We start from the raw sequence: 18,832 nt of genomic DNA, 5'->3' as shown, positions 1-18,832 counted from the left end.
TCTGAGTCGAAGCAAAATAAAAAAATTCCTTCAGTAGCACCTTAAAGACCAACTAAGTTTTTATTTTGGTATGAGCTTTCGTGTGCATGCACACTTCTTCAAATACACAAGCTCATACCAAAATAAAAACTTAGTTGGTCTTTAAGGTGCTACTGAAGGAATTTTTTTATTTTATATCTAGATGGGTTTGGCTTAAGCAAAGAACTCTGAGAAAAGACCATCCCACCTTGACAATATGCACAGTCTTGTAGTTTGATTTCTCTATGCTTTACCTTCTTACCAGTGAGGTCATGAGCATCCAGAAATTTCCCTGATTTACTCACCAGGAAGCTAGGTTGGTAAAAAGGTAAAATGAAGGGTAAACAACACCATATGCAGGATTTTTGCATATAAAAGTCCCTTCATGGAGCTATGGAGAAATCCAACCAGAAATTCTATAGAAATGTAGATGCAGACCAGATAGAACCATAGAATTGGGAAATCACTCCTTCCGATAGATAAAGCTATTCAGGAGGACCATCCTTCAGGATGAGTGATCCTTGTTTGTGTGGCCCAATAGAATTCTTATCAGAAACATCTGTATTACATTACAGTACTGTGGTCTTCTCTCTAGAAACTATGCCTAAGCACACCTACCTGGATTTCATTCTCTCATTTTGACCCCTTCTCATTGGCCAGCATGCCAACTTGTCTAGACACACTCTCCTTGAACTCCCCCTACAAGAGTCTCTGAAGATAGTCTCTATTCTCTGGCCCTCCAAGCAATCTTTCTGCAAACTCCTGGAACTTTTAAACTTGCCTCTGGACTTCTTAGGCTTGGGGAAGGGTCTATGCCTGTGACCCTGTTTTACTAATAAAGATGTAAAATCACTTTGTGCATCAAGCCTTATGAAGAATGGTTGATGGAGTTGGATATTTTTATAGTTTTTGTTGTTGGGAGGGGGGAGGCTCTCCTAAATTCCTGGAATCAGTATAGGGTTAAAATTTAATCAAGCCCTGTGAATCCTCAACCCAGTAGCCTTTTCAACCTGATAATGGCCACTAAGTATGAGTTGTTAATTGATCAAAGGAAAGGTGATGAGCCATTATGAAATCTGTGCCAGATGCAAAGTAGCACTGAGCTCCTAGTTCACCTCATTTTTCATACTTAACTTCTACCTTATCCTCCACACAAACTGCCAACTTATTTTATCCCTCCTCCTTCTTTTACCTCCTATTATCCCACTTCTTTATATTACCAGTTTCTTATTTTAAATATATTAACCTTTATCTTTCTAATTGTCCTTGTCACCTCCTCAGGCCTGTTCAGACCAGAAGGAGTCCTCCCCTGACTGTCAGCAGCCTTTACTCACCATTCAGGAAGATGGTATTTTTAACACTATGAGGAGCCCAGGAGCAAATTGGTCACATGATCTCCTGGCAGTGTCATCCCTTTCCAACCAACTAACTAAAAGTAAATACACATATAATACTTTTAATACACCCCACTTATACCGGTATCTAAATATTTTAAGGTCAGTACAACAATTCACTGGGAGAAAAGCAATGACAAATCTAGATAGCATCTTAAAAAGCAGAGACATCACCTTGCCAACAAAGGTCCGTATAGTTAAAGTTATGGTTTTCCCAGTAGTGATGTATGGAAGTGAGAGCTGGATCATAAAGAAGGCTGATCGTCGAAGAATTGGTGCTTTTCAATTATGGTGCTGGAGGAGACTCTTGAGAGTCCCATGGACTGCAGGAAGATCAAACCTATCCATTCTGAAGGAAATCAGCCCTGAGTGCTCACTGGAAGGACAGATCCTGAAGCTGGCCACCTCATGAGAAGAGAAGACTCTCTGGAAAAGACCCTGATGTTGGGAAAGATGGAGGGCACAAGGAGAAGGGGACAACAGTGGACGAGATGGCTCGACAGTGTTCTCGAAGCTCCCAACATGAGTCTGACCAAACTGCGGGAGGCAGTGGAAGACAGGAATGCCTGGCGTGCTCTGGTCCATGGGGTCACGAAGAGTCGGACATGACTAAACAACTAAACAACAACAACATATATGATAATAATAATAATTTATTATTTATACCCCATAATTTATTAAATAATTTATTATTTATACCCCATGGAGGGACCCAGGTGGCACTGTGGTTAAACCACTGAGCCTAGGGCTTGCTGATCAGAAGGTCGGCGGTTCAAATCCCTGTGAGCTCCTGTTGCTTGGTCCCAGCTCCTGCCAACCTAGCAGTTCGAAAGCACGTCAAAATGCAAGTAGATAAATAGGAACCGCTATAGCGGGAAGGTAAACGGCGTTTTCATGTGCTGCTATGGTTTGCCAGAAGCGGCTTTGTCATGCTGGCCACATGACCTGGAAGCTATACGCCGGCTCCCTCGGCAAATAATGCGAGATGAGCGCGCAAACCCAGAGTCGGTCACGACTGGACCTAATGGTCAGGGGTCCCTTTACCTTTATTTATACCCCACCCATCTGGCTGAGTTTCCCCAGCCACTCTGGGCGGCTTCCAACAGAAGTATTAGAATACACAAATTTCTTAAAGATTAAAACCTTCCCCAAACAGCTTCCCTAAATCTATCTATCTATCTATAAAACACGTGTGTGTGTGTATAAAATATTATCTCTTTCTCTCATTCTCTTTCCATGGATGCGCTCTGAGGCGTGGGATGCTGATCTGATAGACCAGGGGTCAGCAACCTTTTTCAGCTGTGGGCCGGTCCACCGTTCCTCATACCATGTGGTGGGCTGGACCATATTTTGAAGAAAAAAATGAATGAATTCCTATGCCCCACAAATAACCCAGAGATGCATTTTAAATAAAAGGGCACATTCTACTCATGTAAAAACAGGCTGATTCCCGGACCGTCCGCGGGCCGGATTGAGAAGGCGATTGGGCCACATCCGGCCCATGGGCCTTAGGTTGCCTACCCCTGTGATAGACTGCCTCCCTCTCTTCCCCCCCTCCCCTCTTCATTACTTTATTTCCTCCGCCCCTCGGCTTCGGTTCTAGCCCCGCTCTACTTTTTCCCCCGAATGCGCCAATCAACTCCCGCTGGCCGTCGGAGACGTCACGAGAGCTCCAGCTCCGGTTGGCTGGCGTCCTTCCTATTCCTTTTTATGTATGGGTTGTGGAGGGAGAATGCAAATACGCATGCGCTTATTCCGGTTTGTTTTCCCCCCAAAGGCGACCCGCCCCCGGCCGGCGCGTGATTGTCTCAGCTTTAAATGGAGGGTCTCGGAGCGCTGCTTTCTCTTCCCCCTCCTCCCCTCCCTTTCCGCCTCCGCCTCTCTCTCCATCGGCAGGTAGTCCAACAGGCCGACCAGGAACGGTGAGTGTTTGACTTACTGGCAGACAAGCCTGAGTCGGAAGCAAGTTACTCGGAAGCAAGTTCCGTTGTGTCCCTCTCGGCAGCCTGAGGGGCTCCCCTGCCCCGGGGTGGTTGTCGCATCTCGGCCAAGTTTCCCCACGGGTGGAATAGGGTTTTCCCGTCCCGTCTTCCAAAAGAAAAAAAAAAGAGGTGTGCAGGGCTGAGAAGGGAAAGCAGCTCTCCTTTTCATTGGGACTTTTTTGGAGGTGGGGAAGGTATTTTCCGTTTTTTCCTTTTCCCACTTACGTCCTCCCTCCCAGACAGACCCTCTTGAACCCAGCTTCGTGAGAAACCGGGGCCGCTGGTGGTGAGGGGTCCCTGCCGTGCAGGAACTTTGCTTTCTTTTAAAATAGGAGGGTCGTTTTGAAACAAAAGTAAACTCTGATCCCAGGATGAGGGCCCCTGCGAGCTTGTGGGATGCGCGTCTCTCCCATCAGGAGAAATGTGGGCTTCCTTTAAATCGGAAGTGAACTTTTAATTGAAGCTGGGGGCCACTGGGGGCCTGGTTGAGTGTATGAGAGAGTCGGTCCATGCTTAGTTTAGGAGGAATTAATCTTTCTTAGCGTTTTTCCTTTTTAAACCAATATGCCTGGATCGGATATTAGGGGGCATGGGTGAACTTTGGTAGGTCCTTGTGTACCCTCTTGTTAGGCCTCTGTTCTAATATCATCAAGATATGAAGAGGCCCATGTTTCCTGTGTGCAGGGGACAAGGGTGTTGCATCAAAACTTCTATTGCTGAGAATACAGTATGTAGGATGGGTTGGAAACCTTTTGCTGTCTTGTAAATACTGTTAGGAAGGTTGCACCCCAACCCACAATCTCTGCAAAACTGTGCACTGAGATTCCAGGGGGTTCTAGGCGCTCCAAGGGTTGTTGGGAAGATTGCTAGTGCCTTTAATGGTTTATTTAACATATTTACACCTGGAAGTCTGCAGTGAAGGAGAAGGTGCAGAGCATTATGCCCCAAGAGTACCATCTCTCATGGCTCTTGCCATAGCTTAAGCCTAAAGCAGCAGTTAGTCATTTGCTCTGCCCAGCAGCTCATGGAGGTCTGGCCTTTGTTGTCCACCCTTCTTCCAACACACCTCACTAAACCCAACACCTCCCCTTCTATCTCCTCCCCCCCATACTAAAACCTGCACTTTTTTTTTACTGTGACATCACTCCCCTACCCGGTCACCTTGGCAACCTCTGCTTTGCACAGATCCAGGAGTCTTTCCCTCTTTGTTGTGCTAATGACCAGCAATCAGCACCTTTGTTAATGGCTTATCCTTGGCTAGCTATGTGAGCTAGCTGGACTTGTGATCCCAAACTTTAAAGCAACAGTGCTGTACTTGCTGAGCATTTGTTATGTGACTTTTAAAATCTGCCTTCCCAGCCTTGTGCTGTCCTGCTTTTTTGGACTCAACTCCCACCACACCTGACTGCTAGTCATTCTGCTTGGGGATGAGTGGGAGCAAAGCACCTGGGGGGCACCAAGTTGGGGAAAGGCTGTAATGATTAAATTCTACAGTTCAGTTCTGCAAGTCCTGCCCCTGAGCAAAATGTACAGGGCACCTGTGATTAATAGAAATATGAACAGTAGAAGAACTGAAAACCGTATGCTAACATGACTTAGTTGGTAGACACTTAATCTCATGGTTGTGGGTTCAAGCCCTACATTGGGCAAAAGATTCCTGCATTGCAAGGGGTTGGACTAGATGACCCTCGTGGTCCCTTCCAACTCTACTATGATTCTTTGATTTAACACATGCATGGGAAATTGAAGTAAAAGAGCACCTTAGATGCGTGACAATTATTCACAGTTTACTTAGTGACTTATATGATGGTGTTAAGCTGCTGTAGGGACGCAGGTGGCGCTGTGGGTTAAACCACAGAGCCTAGGGCTTGCCGGCTCCTGCTCAGTCCCAGCTCCTGCCAACCTAGCAGTTCGAAAGCACGTCAAAGTGCAAGTAGATAAATAAGTACCGCTACAGCAGGAAGGTAAACAACGTTTCCGTGTGCTGCTCTGGTTCGCCAGAAGCGGCTTTGTCATGCTGGCCACATGACCTGGAAGTTGTATACTGGCTCCCTCGGCCAGTAAAGTGAGATGAGTGCTGCAACCCCAGAGTCAGTCACGACTGGACCTAATGGTCAGGGGTCCCTTTACCTTTACCTTACCTTCAGTAGCTTAGGAACTCACCAGACCTAAATCCAGCCCTGAGCCAGACAGTAAAATCGCAAGGAGTTAAAAAACAAGTTAAAAGCAAATTGAGGTGAAAAACAATAAACAAACAAAAGCAAAAGTCTCTCCCGGGAGCTTTAGTGGTCCAATCCTATACTGTAACATTTCGCAGTTGCTTTGTTGAAAATAGAAAGTCTTAAATTTTATATTGCTTCACGGAACATGAAGAGGAGCCCCATATGCAGATGGACTGAAGGACGGCTATACATTGCAAGTGGACACACACAAATGTGAATTGTACTGACCTCAAAATCTTAAGATACATGTTTTTTAAGCTGCTATATGTATATTCACTTTTCGGTTGGTTTTTTTTAGCTGGGGAAGGGATGATATTGACACAAGTTCCAGTGAGCATAGCTGTTGCTTAGTTTGGTACAGTACTGATAATGCCAAGGTCACAGGTTTGATCCCTATAAGGGGCCACCTGAATATTCCTGCATTGCAGGTGTTTGGCCTAGATGGCCCTCACGGTACCTTTCAAATTTAGAATTCTATGATTTTGTTCCTGGGTTCCTCAGAGTCTTAAAAATACCATGAGGGTATTTTACCTTTACCTTTACCTTAAGCTGCTGTACTTAAAATAGCAGCCTTTCTCTTCAAAATGAATGAGGTGTGCATTGTTGCTGTGAGGTTGTTGCTTATTTGCTGTGGTTTAAGAAGTGATTGTTGGAAGTTTGGGAATAACCCAGAGAGAAATTCCTAGGTGTCAGAAAAGATTATATATTTATGCAACAACTGCACCCATGTTTTGTTAGCCCCAAAATGGAAAGTGAACGAGGTCCCAGCTAAAGAGGAGTGGTAACTTAAGTTGACAGAATATGCAGAACTTGCAGATTTAACAAATAGAATAAGAGAGCAAGAATATATTTAAAGAAAAGTGGAAAACATTTATTGAATGTATGGAAAATAACTAAAGCTGAAAACACTGGCAGTACTAAGATAAATTCAACAGAGGAAATAATTTCTGATGGATGTAAAAGTGGAAAACTGATTTGCATGGAAAATATGTGGGAATGCATGATATGTAAAATGAAGGAGAAGAAGGGAAGTCATTGGATATTTTAATGTTTGTAAAATATTCATTTTGAAATTGAAAATTGAATAAAAATAATTATAAAATAGAAGTGATGGTTGGAAGTGATCCAGTCCATAGAAGCTATGCAACATATCATTGTGAAGATTTGAAGAGGGAACAAAATAAAAATATTCCTTCCAGTAGCACCTTAGAGACCAACTAAGTTTGTCATTGGTATGAGCTTTCTTGTACACACACACTTCTTCAGATACACTGAAATGCACACAAAAGCTCATACCAATGACAAACTTAGTTGGTCTCTAAGGTGCTACTGGAAGGAATTTTTTTATTTTGTTTTGACTACTTCAGAACAACACGGCTACCTACCTGTAATTTGAAGAGGGGTTAGCCTAGGTGACTTGGAGGCTGTATCCTGTTCTCAGATTTTAATACAACAGCGAGAGAGACTCCTTGAAGCTTAATAGCAATTCATGGTTCAGCTGTGTTAGTGGGGCATCATCATTATTTTTAAAATCATGGGAAGGTTGCGTATGCAAAAGGCAGGGGATTAGAACCTGAGTGCCAGAGCTTGCTTTCCCTAGTGAGCACTTATTCAGAACATCTAGCCCTTTAAGAAAAAATAGGTACAGTACTAACAGTTGCAACTTAGCAACCTTAGCAACAGAACACTGCTTAGTCTCTGGTTCGCTAGGGAAGTGTGGAGCTGAATCACAGGGAATCTACCACTGCCTAACATATAGCAAGACTTCTGTGCCTTTCCCTGTGGAATAATGAATAAGAGTCGCCTTTTTGAATAGAAGATACAAAAGAAGGTATAAAATTTGTCTATAATTATTATTATTATTATTTTTGCAAAGTGTCATTGGGGGACTAACCTTTAGGTTGTTATTGTTGGCATCCATCTATCTCCAGAGACAATGCAGTGTGCCTCCAGGGGTGAAATCAAACCATTGCATTAGCAACACCCCCTTCTCGGCCTTGCTGATGTGCTCCAAAGGAAAGCAGAGCAATAAGTTTGGCACCAGCTTGCATGGCTCCATCCAACTGTCTTGGGGACTCCACTCTGGATTTGTTTAGGGTTTACTCCTTAGCCTTTTCTTCATCCAAAGATATTCCTCAAAGCAGCAGAGGTTTAGGATCAGGGTTTTCCTTCTAGGGTTATTCTTTCTGTAAAATGAATGTTAATCATGTGTTCATCATTGAGAAAACAATTAAAGAGAGGTGGAGCAGGTTTGTTAAACAGAAATCAGTGAAAACAGGATGCCGAACTAGATGAGTCTTGGATCTGACTCGGCAGAGTTGTTTTTATGCTTTTATCTCTCCATTTTATCTCTAAAAGATCTGGCTTGGCTTAGAACATTAAGTGGATGGTGCAGAAATTGAAATAAGATTGAAATAAGAAATGCCAGAGTATGTATCTATATATAACCCTCTAATCCAGGCATGGGAAACCTGTGGCCATTCTGATGTTTCTGAATTACAACTCTCACCATCCCTGGTCATTGGTCATACTTCCTGGGGTTAATGGAAATTGGAGTCCAGCAACATTTGAAGGGCCACGGTTCCCCAAATCTGCAATCGCTTCTGGATTGAGAGGGATAGCTCAGTCAGTGGAGCATGAGACTCTTAGGGTTGTGGGTTCAAGCCTCACATTGGGCAAAAGATTCCTGCATTGCAGGGGGTTGGACTAGATGACCCCTATGGTCCCTTCCAACACTACAATTCTATGAAATGCCTAGAAATCTGAAGAAAGAGCATCTGTCCAGTTTTTTCATTTTTCTCCCTTTTGTTTTTAAGAGAGATCTCTGGGGCTAAATAAAGATTTGAGTTGCGCTCTCTTCTTTCCTATAGGCAGAAGAAGCAGGCCTTGTTGTGCCTGTTTTGTTATGTGTGAGAGCCTTGCAGCCCCGATCAAATGAAAATGATGACATGAAGACCTCTGTATGCCGGAAGACCTCAAAGTAAGAAGAGCATGTCAGCTCACTGAATACTTACTTGAGCCAAGCAAGGAAAGATACAGTCTACTAAAAGAGCTCTACCTGCAGCTAGATAAAAAATTGGATGGAAAAAACTCCCTGTGTTGTGAGCTGCTGTTGGTTTGAAAGGTGTATTGGCCATTTGATCCAGAATTTTGGGACTGGAAAACTCTGAAGTGACACTGGAGAAGAAAAGAAGTTTCTGATTCGGGGGATGATCTGAGTTGCAGGAAGATGTCTGTCAGTGAAACTGCTATGTTAGATGTTTTCCTAAGTGATAGTGAAGATAATAATTCTGAAGGTCAAGATACATTAAATCGGCCTAAAGTGAGAGTTAAAAAGCCCATTGGGTCCTCGGAAAGGTACCAGAGGTGGCTTCAGTACAAATTTTTCTGTGCTATTTGCAAAAAGGAATGTATAGAGGCCAGAATACTTCACCATTCTAAGATGCATATGGAAGGTGGCATTTATACATGCCCAGTGTGTATAAAAAAGTTCAAGAGGAAGGATGTCTTTGTGAAGCATGTGATGGAACATGTAAAAATGCCTCCTAGTAGGAAATACCGTGGTAAGAAGAAGTTGCTGTTGAAGAAAGAGAGGCTGGCAAAGAGCAGTCTAGCCAGAATTGCTTTCGTGGCTTTGGGAGAACAAGCCAGAACTGACATGCAGGATTACATCACGTTTAGTAAGCTAGAAAACTGCCACTTGCAGGACAGGGACCTGTACCCATGCCCAGGCACGGATTGCTCCAAGGTGTATAAGCAATTCAAGTACTTAAGTGTTCACTTGAAAGCTGAACACAAAAATGATCCAAATGCAATGCACTACCTGGACATGAAAAACAGGAGAGAGAGGTGTGCATACTGCAGGCGGCATTTTGTTTCGGCGTTCCATCTACAGGAGCATGAACATGTGCACAGTGGCCCTCAGCCGTACATGTGTGTGTCAGTGGGCTGCTATGCTAGGTTTGGATCAGTGAATGAGCTGCTCCGTCACAAGCTGCAACATGACAATCTGCGTTATAAATGTGAGCTCAGTGGCTGTAACATTGTTTTCAGTGACTTGGGGCAGCTCTACCATCACGAAGCTCAGCATTTTAGGGATGCTTCTTATGCATGCAACTTCAGTGGCTGTAAAAAATTCTACTATTTCGAAGCAGAGTTTACGGATCACATGTCGATGCATATTACAAATGGTCAAATTAAGAAGGTACGGATTAAGCAGGAGGAAAATGTTTCTGGGGACAGTCTTACTTCCCTTTCAGATTTGGAGGTATTTGAACAAAAAGATCCCGCCTGCCTACATGAGAGTCTTAATTTGCCTTCAGGAGCTACAAACTCAGAGGGAATCCAGCAGGTTAAGCTAGAACCTACAAACTCAGAGGGAATCCTGCAAGTTAAACAGGAAGCTATGTTTGATGGAGAGGTGGATGTTAAAGTAATTACAGTTTAAGAAGCAATATTGACCCTCTAGCCAGTGACATGCAGTTGGTGCCATTGACAGAAGCAGTAGATTTGGCCGGGCAACTCCTCTCTCTTAAACTCCCCTGTTAAAATGTTTTGATCTGGGTTAAGCAGATACATAGTTATTTTAGTCTTAACATAGTGTTTTATTGTCCAACATAGAATTTTAAAATTCATCTCTGGTTATTTTTGTGCTTTAAAAAAATGTTTTTAGTTGTTTTTATTATACTTTGTACATCACATTGAGATAAATATATTTGGAACACAACATCTTAAAGACTTAACCAATTTATTCTGGCAAGAGCTTTTGATTACCTCGGTTCACTTCATGAAACGTAATCGTAAAGTGGTCAGCATATAAATACATTATTCTGGCAGTGTCTTTCTGTACCATGGTCTAACATAAACAGACCTTTTCAGGGTTGTTCTGAGACGGATCCCAAGGTGTTGGCTGCTATTAGAATACATTTCAGTACATTTCAGTGGAAGGAAAATGTCAAAAACAATGCAGGAAATAATGCAGTTGTTTCTGTGATGCTTGCAGATTGAAATAAAGATAACGAATATGACTCCTATTTGCTTGCATGATTTCTGTTCCAGGTCTCTGAAAACCATGTGAAATGCAGCAACTTCTCCTATTTTCATTTCTGATTGGATTCTCTGACACCATAAACCACAACTCCCATCTTCCCTTGCTGTGATACAGAGGCCCACAGGTTCACCATCCTGCTCTGTATGAACAGCTGTGCATCTAGATGTGGTTTCAAGAGTATGTGTCGTGAAATTGCACCACCACAATCTCTGGACAGCAGACTGAACAGGCACACAGATCACCTGCTCAAAATCATCTTTGCTATGGTAGGGCACTGAAACTTTTGAAAGTTGTGCTCTATTTTACATGGCTGAAAAAGATTTTACAGTGGTACCTCGACTTACAAAGGCGATCCATTCCGCGGTGCTCTTCGTAAGTCAAAACCTTAGGATGTTGAAGCGTCCGTTTTGCTCATGGGCGAAGCGCGATTTTGCACTTCTGCGCATGCGCAGAACGCGCACATGGCAAAAATACTTCTGGGTTTGCCGACTTCGGAAGTTGAAACCTTTGGAAGTCGAGGCATTCGGATGTCAAGGTACCACTGTACAGCAGTTTGGAAAGGATGGGAACCCATTCAAACAAAAGCAAGTAATTCTTTAGGGAGTCATTGTGCTCTGCTGAGTTAAATTAACATTTTATTGCAATGGGTCATTAGGTGTTTAATACAACACAAAAATAAAACACCTTATGCTTCACCTATATACGAATGACATATGAATGGTTAGCTCACTGCCCATAAGCACACATTACCAGCACATGTGTAAGCCACAGCTCTTACCTACCAAGGCCAGAAATAGCACCATGCCTAGAACTCACTCTATGATAATGAGGTGAGGAGGATGAAGGATGTACATTTCACCCCCTCCTGTCTATTGCTTGGATTGTTGATCAATGTTAAAGGTATTTTGTATGAACAACAATTCGAATTTATAGGAAGGGTATGTGTGAAACGTATACTTTATATACGCCAGTGTGTGCTGTAAACTGGGTACTGTTGTATGATCTGCTTCAACCAGACTCTGTAAAAATTGTGGTGTTTCTCTTGCTACTCTTAATTTTTGTGCCATTGCTACTGTCAGGGGGACTCCCTACAGGGAGCCTCCCCCCACCATCCTGACCAGCACTTAGCCCAGCGACAGCGCGAGCAGCGGGTCAGGGGGAAGCGGAATGGAGGAAGGAAGGCTCAGTGAGGCATCAGAGCCCCTGCACCACTCTGACCAACAAGTGGAGGAGGGACGGCTCAGGGAGACGTCAGAGCCCAGGCACTGCCCCAGCCGGCCAGGGGAAGAAGGGGCACTGCGACTACCGGTGCCCAAATTGAGGCGCGCGCCCAAACGCAGGGCAAAGTGGTGGCGTTTCGGGGTGCCCAGGTTATTATGTTGGCCCGGAGCCGACAAGTGCCATTGCCGGGTTCTGAGAGTGACTAGGAGGTCATGTTTTCTGCTATTTCTGCACTGTAAATGGTATGCACAATAAACCTTTAAAGACACAATGCACTGGAGTAAGTACTGGAGCGTCTTTACTCGGGAGTAGCTGCAACAACTCCCTGACAGCTACTCTTAATTTTTGTGTCAGTTTCCCTCCAGAATGCTGAACACTCCCAGAACACCAGCAGAATGTCCAAAATGGGACAGGACACGATCAGTTTCTAACTATTTTAAATGCTCCTTAACAGTTGCCCTTAAAAGGCTTGAACTAAGCCTTACTATAATACTTTTTGTTTATTGAAACATATAAAGGGGCAGTAATAACACGAAGCTCAGAATGACTCTGTTTCAGCTGAGCCTACACAAGATGCTGTGAAAGTATTTGTTGTTTATTCACTCCATTTCTAAACTTCCATTCACCTAATGTATGTCTATAATGAAGGTACATAGAAGCAGTTAGAAAAGAATATGAAACAAAAAATCCAAATAATTCACAAATAGTTAAAACAGGGTATAAAAAAAGCAAGGTCTGAATGCTGTGATGTACCAAAATTTTAAAGGTTGCATTTTAATTGAAAACCAAAACATTTCCAATTTTCTATGACAAATAAAAACTTTTTTAAAAAAATCTCTAACTGGCAAGGAAAACAAACATTAATCCTATAACGAGCGAGGAAACAAGTCTCTCCAGACTGAGTAATGTAAAATCTGCGGATCGCATTCCACCTTCTTGCTGCAGCTCCACGCCGGAAGCTTCGCCTCCTTCCCCGCCTCTCCGAAGTAGCTCCGCCTCTCCTCCCCATTGGGCAGCGCTGGGAAGTGGGGCGGGAGGGAAAAAACCAGCTCCAGCAGCGCGCTGCATTTGCGTCATCGCCCCGCGAGAGGGGCGAACGCCCAATGGGAACCTGTCTTTCGCGGCCGCCTCGCCTCGCCGAAGGGTGGCAGCATGCGCAGGAGCCGGGAGTGGGCGGGATCGTCGGGTCACGTGGGCCCGTCCCCCGCCGATGTGGTCAGCGGCTGCGGGGTCACGTGATTCTTTGCCTATGCGCTGTGGGGCCGGGTGCAGATGGCGGACGCCGAGGCTGACGCGGCCCTGCAGCCAGAGATGCCCCGGCTGGCCGCCGGCCTCAGCTCTCGGCTCCGGCAGCTGCAGGTGGAGCTCAGCGAGCAGGGGGTGGACGAGGGCTCGTCGGCCGCCTATTGCCGGGAATTCTTTCAGGTGAGCGGGGTGGGCCTGGCGCTCGGGCGGTTATTTTTTTTTGGTGGGGGGTTGGGCGCGCGGGCGGGACGATTTGCGACGGCGGGGGGAGGGTTAGGCTCGGCCGCTCGAGGAGGTTTCGGGCGCCGGGGCCCCGTGGAGGAGGAGACTGAGGCGCTGGGGAGGCGGGGCCGAGGGACCGTCCCTTTTGGTTAAACGGGTGGGGGGGGGGCTTCGTTTAACGTAAACCATAACACCCCTCCCTCCTTCCGCGGACTCTTTCTCTTTTCTTCGCCGCTCTTTGCACCCACACCATGTCCTCCTTCTCCATAGCTTTCTAACAGCTGTAGTTGAGGGGTTTATCAGTTGTCCGAGTTCTCTCGCCTCTTATCTCCCTCCCCCGGTTTACTTAAAATCCTTACAAAAATCTGGTGTGATCTAGTCCTGCTTTGGCTACCTGTCCTGCTTCTTACTGCTAGTTGTTTCCATAGCTCCCCCCTCCCCCTGTACTTTGCATCTACTGGATATCTTCAAGTTATTTGTTTTTATTGTTTCTAATAATAATAACAGCAATAAATTCATCCCCTCTACTTCTGTTGGGATATGTATAGTACAGTGGAACCTCGGTTTATGAACACCTCGGTTTACGAATTTTCGGTTTACGAACGCCGCGGACCCATCTGGAATGGATTAATTCACTTTCCATTACTTTCAATGGGAAAGTTCGCTTGAGTTTATGAACGCTTGAGTTTATGAACAGACTTCTGGAACCAATTACACCCATGCTTCGGGTTATGTACGCTTCAGGTTGAGTACTCCACAGACCCGTCTGGAACGGGTTAATCCACTTTCCATTACTTTCAATGGGAAAGTTCGCTTCAGTTTATGAACGCTTCAGTTATGAACAGAACCAATTGTGTTCATAAACCGAGGTACCACTGTATATTGGATGAGGCTGCCCAAATACCAGTATGTGTTTTGGCCCTGCTTGAGGAGCTTCCAGGGATTAGTTGGGTGGCTGCAACAGACATGGCCAGTTTTCTGAATAAATAGTCCCAGTGGTATGACTTTATTTGAAAATGGAATTTTTATTCTTATTGCCATAGTTTTTCTGTGTTATATATAGTATTGGATTGAAAGTTTCAACAAAGCATTGTTGAATGTAGTGTGCATGCAAACATGAAAATGTCACATCAAATATAACCACCACTTTGAAGTTTCTGCCAAGAACTTCCTCCAGCAACATACATTCCAGCTGATTCCTCCAGTTTGCTCTGCTGCACTAGGGAGTTCCCAGTGCAGCTACTCCAGTGCAAGCACAGACTGATCAGCTGGTGGTTGGGTCCTCAAAGCACCTGCAGATCCCTTTTTGACCTGGGAAATGACTTTATTTCATGTCATCAGTATCACGTGATGTCACAGATCTTATTATATAGAGAGCATATGTAATTAGGCCTATGAACCGAAGTTTTCATAGTCCTGGTTTAGGCCATGAATGTGTAGACGGAATGTGTAGGTGGTTCACATGTCACGTGTCTAGGGTGGCTCAAAACTCCAGGATTGCCATGATGACCATGGGCCTGTCAAAGCATATCACTGGCTCAACACATGGCAGGCCACACTTTGGATCTCAACTGCACAGGAAGAGGTTGATCTGAAAGTTTGGAATGTTGACACCAGCTCCTTATCATGGTCAAATTGCTTCCTTTTGAAATTTAGGCTTTCAGCACCTTTCCCCCTCTGCAGAGATAAAAAGGTAAATGGACCCCTGACCATTAGGTCCAGTCGTGACCGACTCTGGGGTTGCGGTGCTCATCTTGCATTATTGGCTGAGGGAGCCGGCGTACAACTTCCAGGTCATGTGGCCAGCATGACAAAGCCGCTTCTGGTGAACCAGAGCAGCACACGGAAACGCCGTTTACCTTCCTGCTGTAGCGGTACCTATTTATCTACTTGCACTTTGACGTGCTTTCGAACTGCTAGGTTGGCAGGAGCTGGGACTGAGCAATGGGAGCTCACCCCATCGCAGGGATTCAAACCACTGACCTTCTGATCAGCAAGCCCTAGACTCTGTGGTTTAACTCACAGTGCCACCTGCATCTCTTCTGCAGAGATGGGGGGATTTTTAAGATGGTCTGTCCTCAGATCCTGTGGATTTTCTGACGTCTCTTGGTTGCCCTGTATGATGATGACCTCAGTTGGGAGCCAGAGAAAATTTGTCCTTGTTAATTCTCCTTCACCTATCAGTGGCTTTTTATACCATCGACCATGGTATCCTTCTGGAGCCAATGTCCGAGTTAGAGGTAGGTGGTTCAGGTCCTACTTGGATGATCGTTTCCAGAGGGTGATGGACGGGGACTGCTCTTTGGCCCTTCAATGTGGGGTTGCTCAGGGTTCTATTTAATCCCCTATGCTATTTAACACCAACATGAAACAGCTGAGTGGGGTTATCTGGAATTTTGGAGTACGCTGTTAGCAATATACTGATGACACACAGCTCTGCTTCTCCTTTATATCTGCAGGTGCAGCAGTGGATGCGCTGGACCATTGTCTTTCCTCAGTAAAATACTGGATGGGAGCCAACAATGGAAGCTCAATCAAGAGAAGACTGAGGCACTGTTAGTGGGTGGTTCCCTAGACCGGATGGATGGAAGGTGGCCTGCTCTTATGGGGTTACATTCCCTCTGAAGGAGCAGGTACATCGCTTGGGAGTACTAGATGCTTTGCTGTTGCTTGAAGCTTAGGTCACCTCAGTTGCACGAAACGCCTTCCATCAGTTTCATCTGGTGGCCCATCTGTGCCCCTATCTGGACAGGGATAGCCCAGCTTCTATCAACTATGCTGTCGTAACTTCTAGTAATGCATTATACGTGCAACGGCCTCTCATATTGGTTCAGAAAATTAAGCTAGTGTAGGATTCCTCTACTAGGTTGCTCACCAGGCCATGACAGTTTGAGCATATTACAGTGATCCTAGCCTAACTGCACTGGCTTCCAATTGGTTTCCTGGCCCAGTTCAAAGTGCTGGTTTTGTCCTATAAAGCCTTAAACTGCTCATGACTGCAATACCTCAAAGACTACGTATCCCCATGTGAACCAACCCAGAACCTGCAATCCTCATTGGAGGCCCTTTTTATGCCTCCTCAATGAGATGTCAGGAGGATGGCAACAGGGGGACAGGCCTCTATTGCAGTAACTCCCCATTTGTGGAATGCTCTCCCCAGGGAGGCTCGCCTAGCACCTTCATTATGCATCTTTAAGTGTCAGGTGAAAATGTCCCTATTCAATCAGGCCTTCAGCTGATTAACATTCTGTGTCCTCTTAAATGTTTTTGTGGGAGGTGGGGCCATGGGTTTATCTTGTTCTTATTTTTATTTTGTATTTTTATGCTGTCAGCCACCCTGGGATCTTTGGATGAAGGGAGGTAAATAAGTAACTTAAATATTTAATCATGATTGATGAGGAAAACACAACAATATTAAAACTCCATAAGCAGCATTAAAAAAAACTGATTTCAACTTCCAAGGGAGTGAAACTGTTAAAAGGTTTGCAAAAAATAATAATAGGCATTTTGCTTGATTTCAAAAAGGCCACATCTACACCATAAGTTTTAAGCACCATTATACCACTCAATGAGGGGAACAGTGATCTCGTAAGAATTCTCAGCACCCTTAACAATCTATGGTTCCCAGGATATTTTGTGGGAAGCCATTGCTGCTTAAAGTGGTAAAATACTGCTTTAAATGTATGATGTAGATGTGGCAAAAGATAGCAAAGTGAGCATGAACACAGCTGGGGCACTACCACCAATAAAGCCCATCCAGAGGAGGCCCCTCATAGCTCTTAATGTATGACACAAGGCTGATAATGGAGGCAGGTGTTTCCACGTTTTAAGCTGTCAGCCTGGTTAGCTCAGTTGCTTAAGAGCATGGTGCTGATAATGCCAAGGTGGCAGGTTCGATCCCCCTTTGGGGCAGCTGCATCCCCCTTTGGGGGGGGGGCTGGACTAGATCAGTGTTTCTCAACCTTGGGTCCCCAGCTGTTGTTGGACCTACATCTCCCATCACTTTTTGCTACTGGTCTTGCTAGCTAGGGATGATGGGAATTGTAGTCCAGCAACAGCTGGGGACCCAAGGTTGAGGAACATCGGACTGGATGATAATCCTCAGAATTCCTTCCAACTCTACAATTCTATGTTTCTGCTCCCTGAGGAAAAATGTGTGGAAGAGATGGGGACAAAGAGAAAAGGGAAAAGAAGTATATGGCTAGACCACTGTTAGCTCTGGCCGCACTGCCTTTTGGATTGGGGCCTGCCCATTGTTAATTGCAGCCCCACCCACTCACTCTAATATGGCCTCCGTGATGTTTCCTGTCTTAAAGCCATCCAAAGTGGCCACCAATGCTTCCTACAGGAGTGAGTTACATAGTTGAACTGTGCACTGTGTGAATAAGTACTCCCCCCCCCCCGCTCCCAATCCTAAATCTTCCGAAATTCAGCTTCAGTTGCTTTCCTAGTGATCTCCAGATGGGAATTTGCATTTTTCACAGCTACCACATCCTGGGTCAGCACCTTCATTGAGCTATCCACTGCAACCCCAATGTCTCATTCCTGGTCATTTCCTGCCAGTTTAGGCTCTGTGAGTGTTTATGTGAAATGAGGATGGTGATTCTGTCACTAGGGGGCAGCCTCACCCTATAGTCACTTCTGTAACATGATCTATAAAGTTGAGAAGATGTTAGGAGACTTCATACCTTCAATTGACCATTATATGGTCTTTATGCCCCTAAGTGAAGCTGAGTGATGGACTTTCATGGGGCTGGAATTGGGTGGATCTGTTGTAATCAGGGTGGATTTGATTTAAATCAAACTGATTTAAATCACGATTTAAATCACTAGTCAGTAAGGCTTGATTTAAATCATAGTTGATTTAAATCATAAAGACTAATTCTTGCTGGTATAACTTTATTATGCAAGTAGATGAAGATTTTTAGAATAACAACTTTTCATATTAGTTTTTTTATCCCCAGTTTAATAGGTTAATCATTCATATTTGGACAACTTTACTGTTGTACTTAGGAAGGAGAAAAATAATCATTACCTTAATAATAACAATTTAAATAGATTTATTCAACTGAAACAATAACATTTCAGCAAATGTTATTTGCTTAAACAAACATCCATGTTTGTTAACTAATTTGGCTAAACAAAAACAAAATATATATATTTTAAGAAACTTAGACTGTCAGCCCAGCCTACACATGAAAAACTTAAATACTGTCCAAACAATCAGAAAAATATTGTTTCTATTCTATTCACTGAACTTCTTGAAACTTAGCACTGAAGGGGTTGCTTCTGTATTCATAGGTTTGTAGAACAATAGGATTAAGGTCTTTTTCTCAACTCTGTTCATGTTATAACATTTTTGCTGTGAAGAAGAGGCATGTGATCTCTGTTGAGTCAAATTCAGTTTTGAGAACTGCAAAAGTAAACCAAGCACCTGTGATAATATCTTGTGGGCAGAGAAACTGCCCAATAATCTTA

The 18,832-nt window shown here is 44.3% G+C and overlaps 1 protein-coding gene across 2 annotated transcripts; it reads left to right on the top strand.

Moving 5' to 3' along the window:
• The first annotated feature begins 3,188 nt into the window (after positions 1-3,188).
• Positions 3,189-16,826, top strand: LOC132592301 (zinc finger protein Rlf-like). 2 transcript variants are annotated; one of them, XM_060275717.1, is made up of 3 exons: positions 3,189-3,334; positions 8,487-13,312; positions 15,814-16,826. In XM_060275717.1, exon 2 carries the CDS (start codon positions 8,846-8,848, stop codon positions 10,061-10,063), a length of 1,218 nt encoding a protein of 405 aa, XP_060131700.1. In that variant the 5' UTR covers positions 3,189-3,334; positions 8,487-8,845; the 3' UTR covers positions 10,064-13,312; positions 15,814-16,826. The 2 variants fall into 2 exon arrangements, with proteins under 2 accessions (XP_060131700.1, XP_060131699.1); XM_060275716.1 differs by having other exon boundaries at positions 3,189-7,447.
• The last annotated feature ends 2,006 nt before the right edge of the window (positions 16,827-18,832 follow it).

This window comes from Zootoca vivipara, chromosome 6 (assembly GCF_963506605.1).
Source record: "Zootoca vivipara chromosome 6, rZooViv1.1, whole genome shotgun sequence".
NCBI classification, from domain to species: Eukaryota; Metazoa; Chordata; class Lepidosauria; order Squamata; family Lacertidae; genus Zootoca; species Zootoca vivipara.
This window is presented reverse-complemented; position numbering and strand designations above follow the sequence as displayed.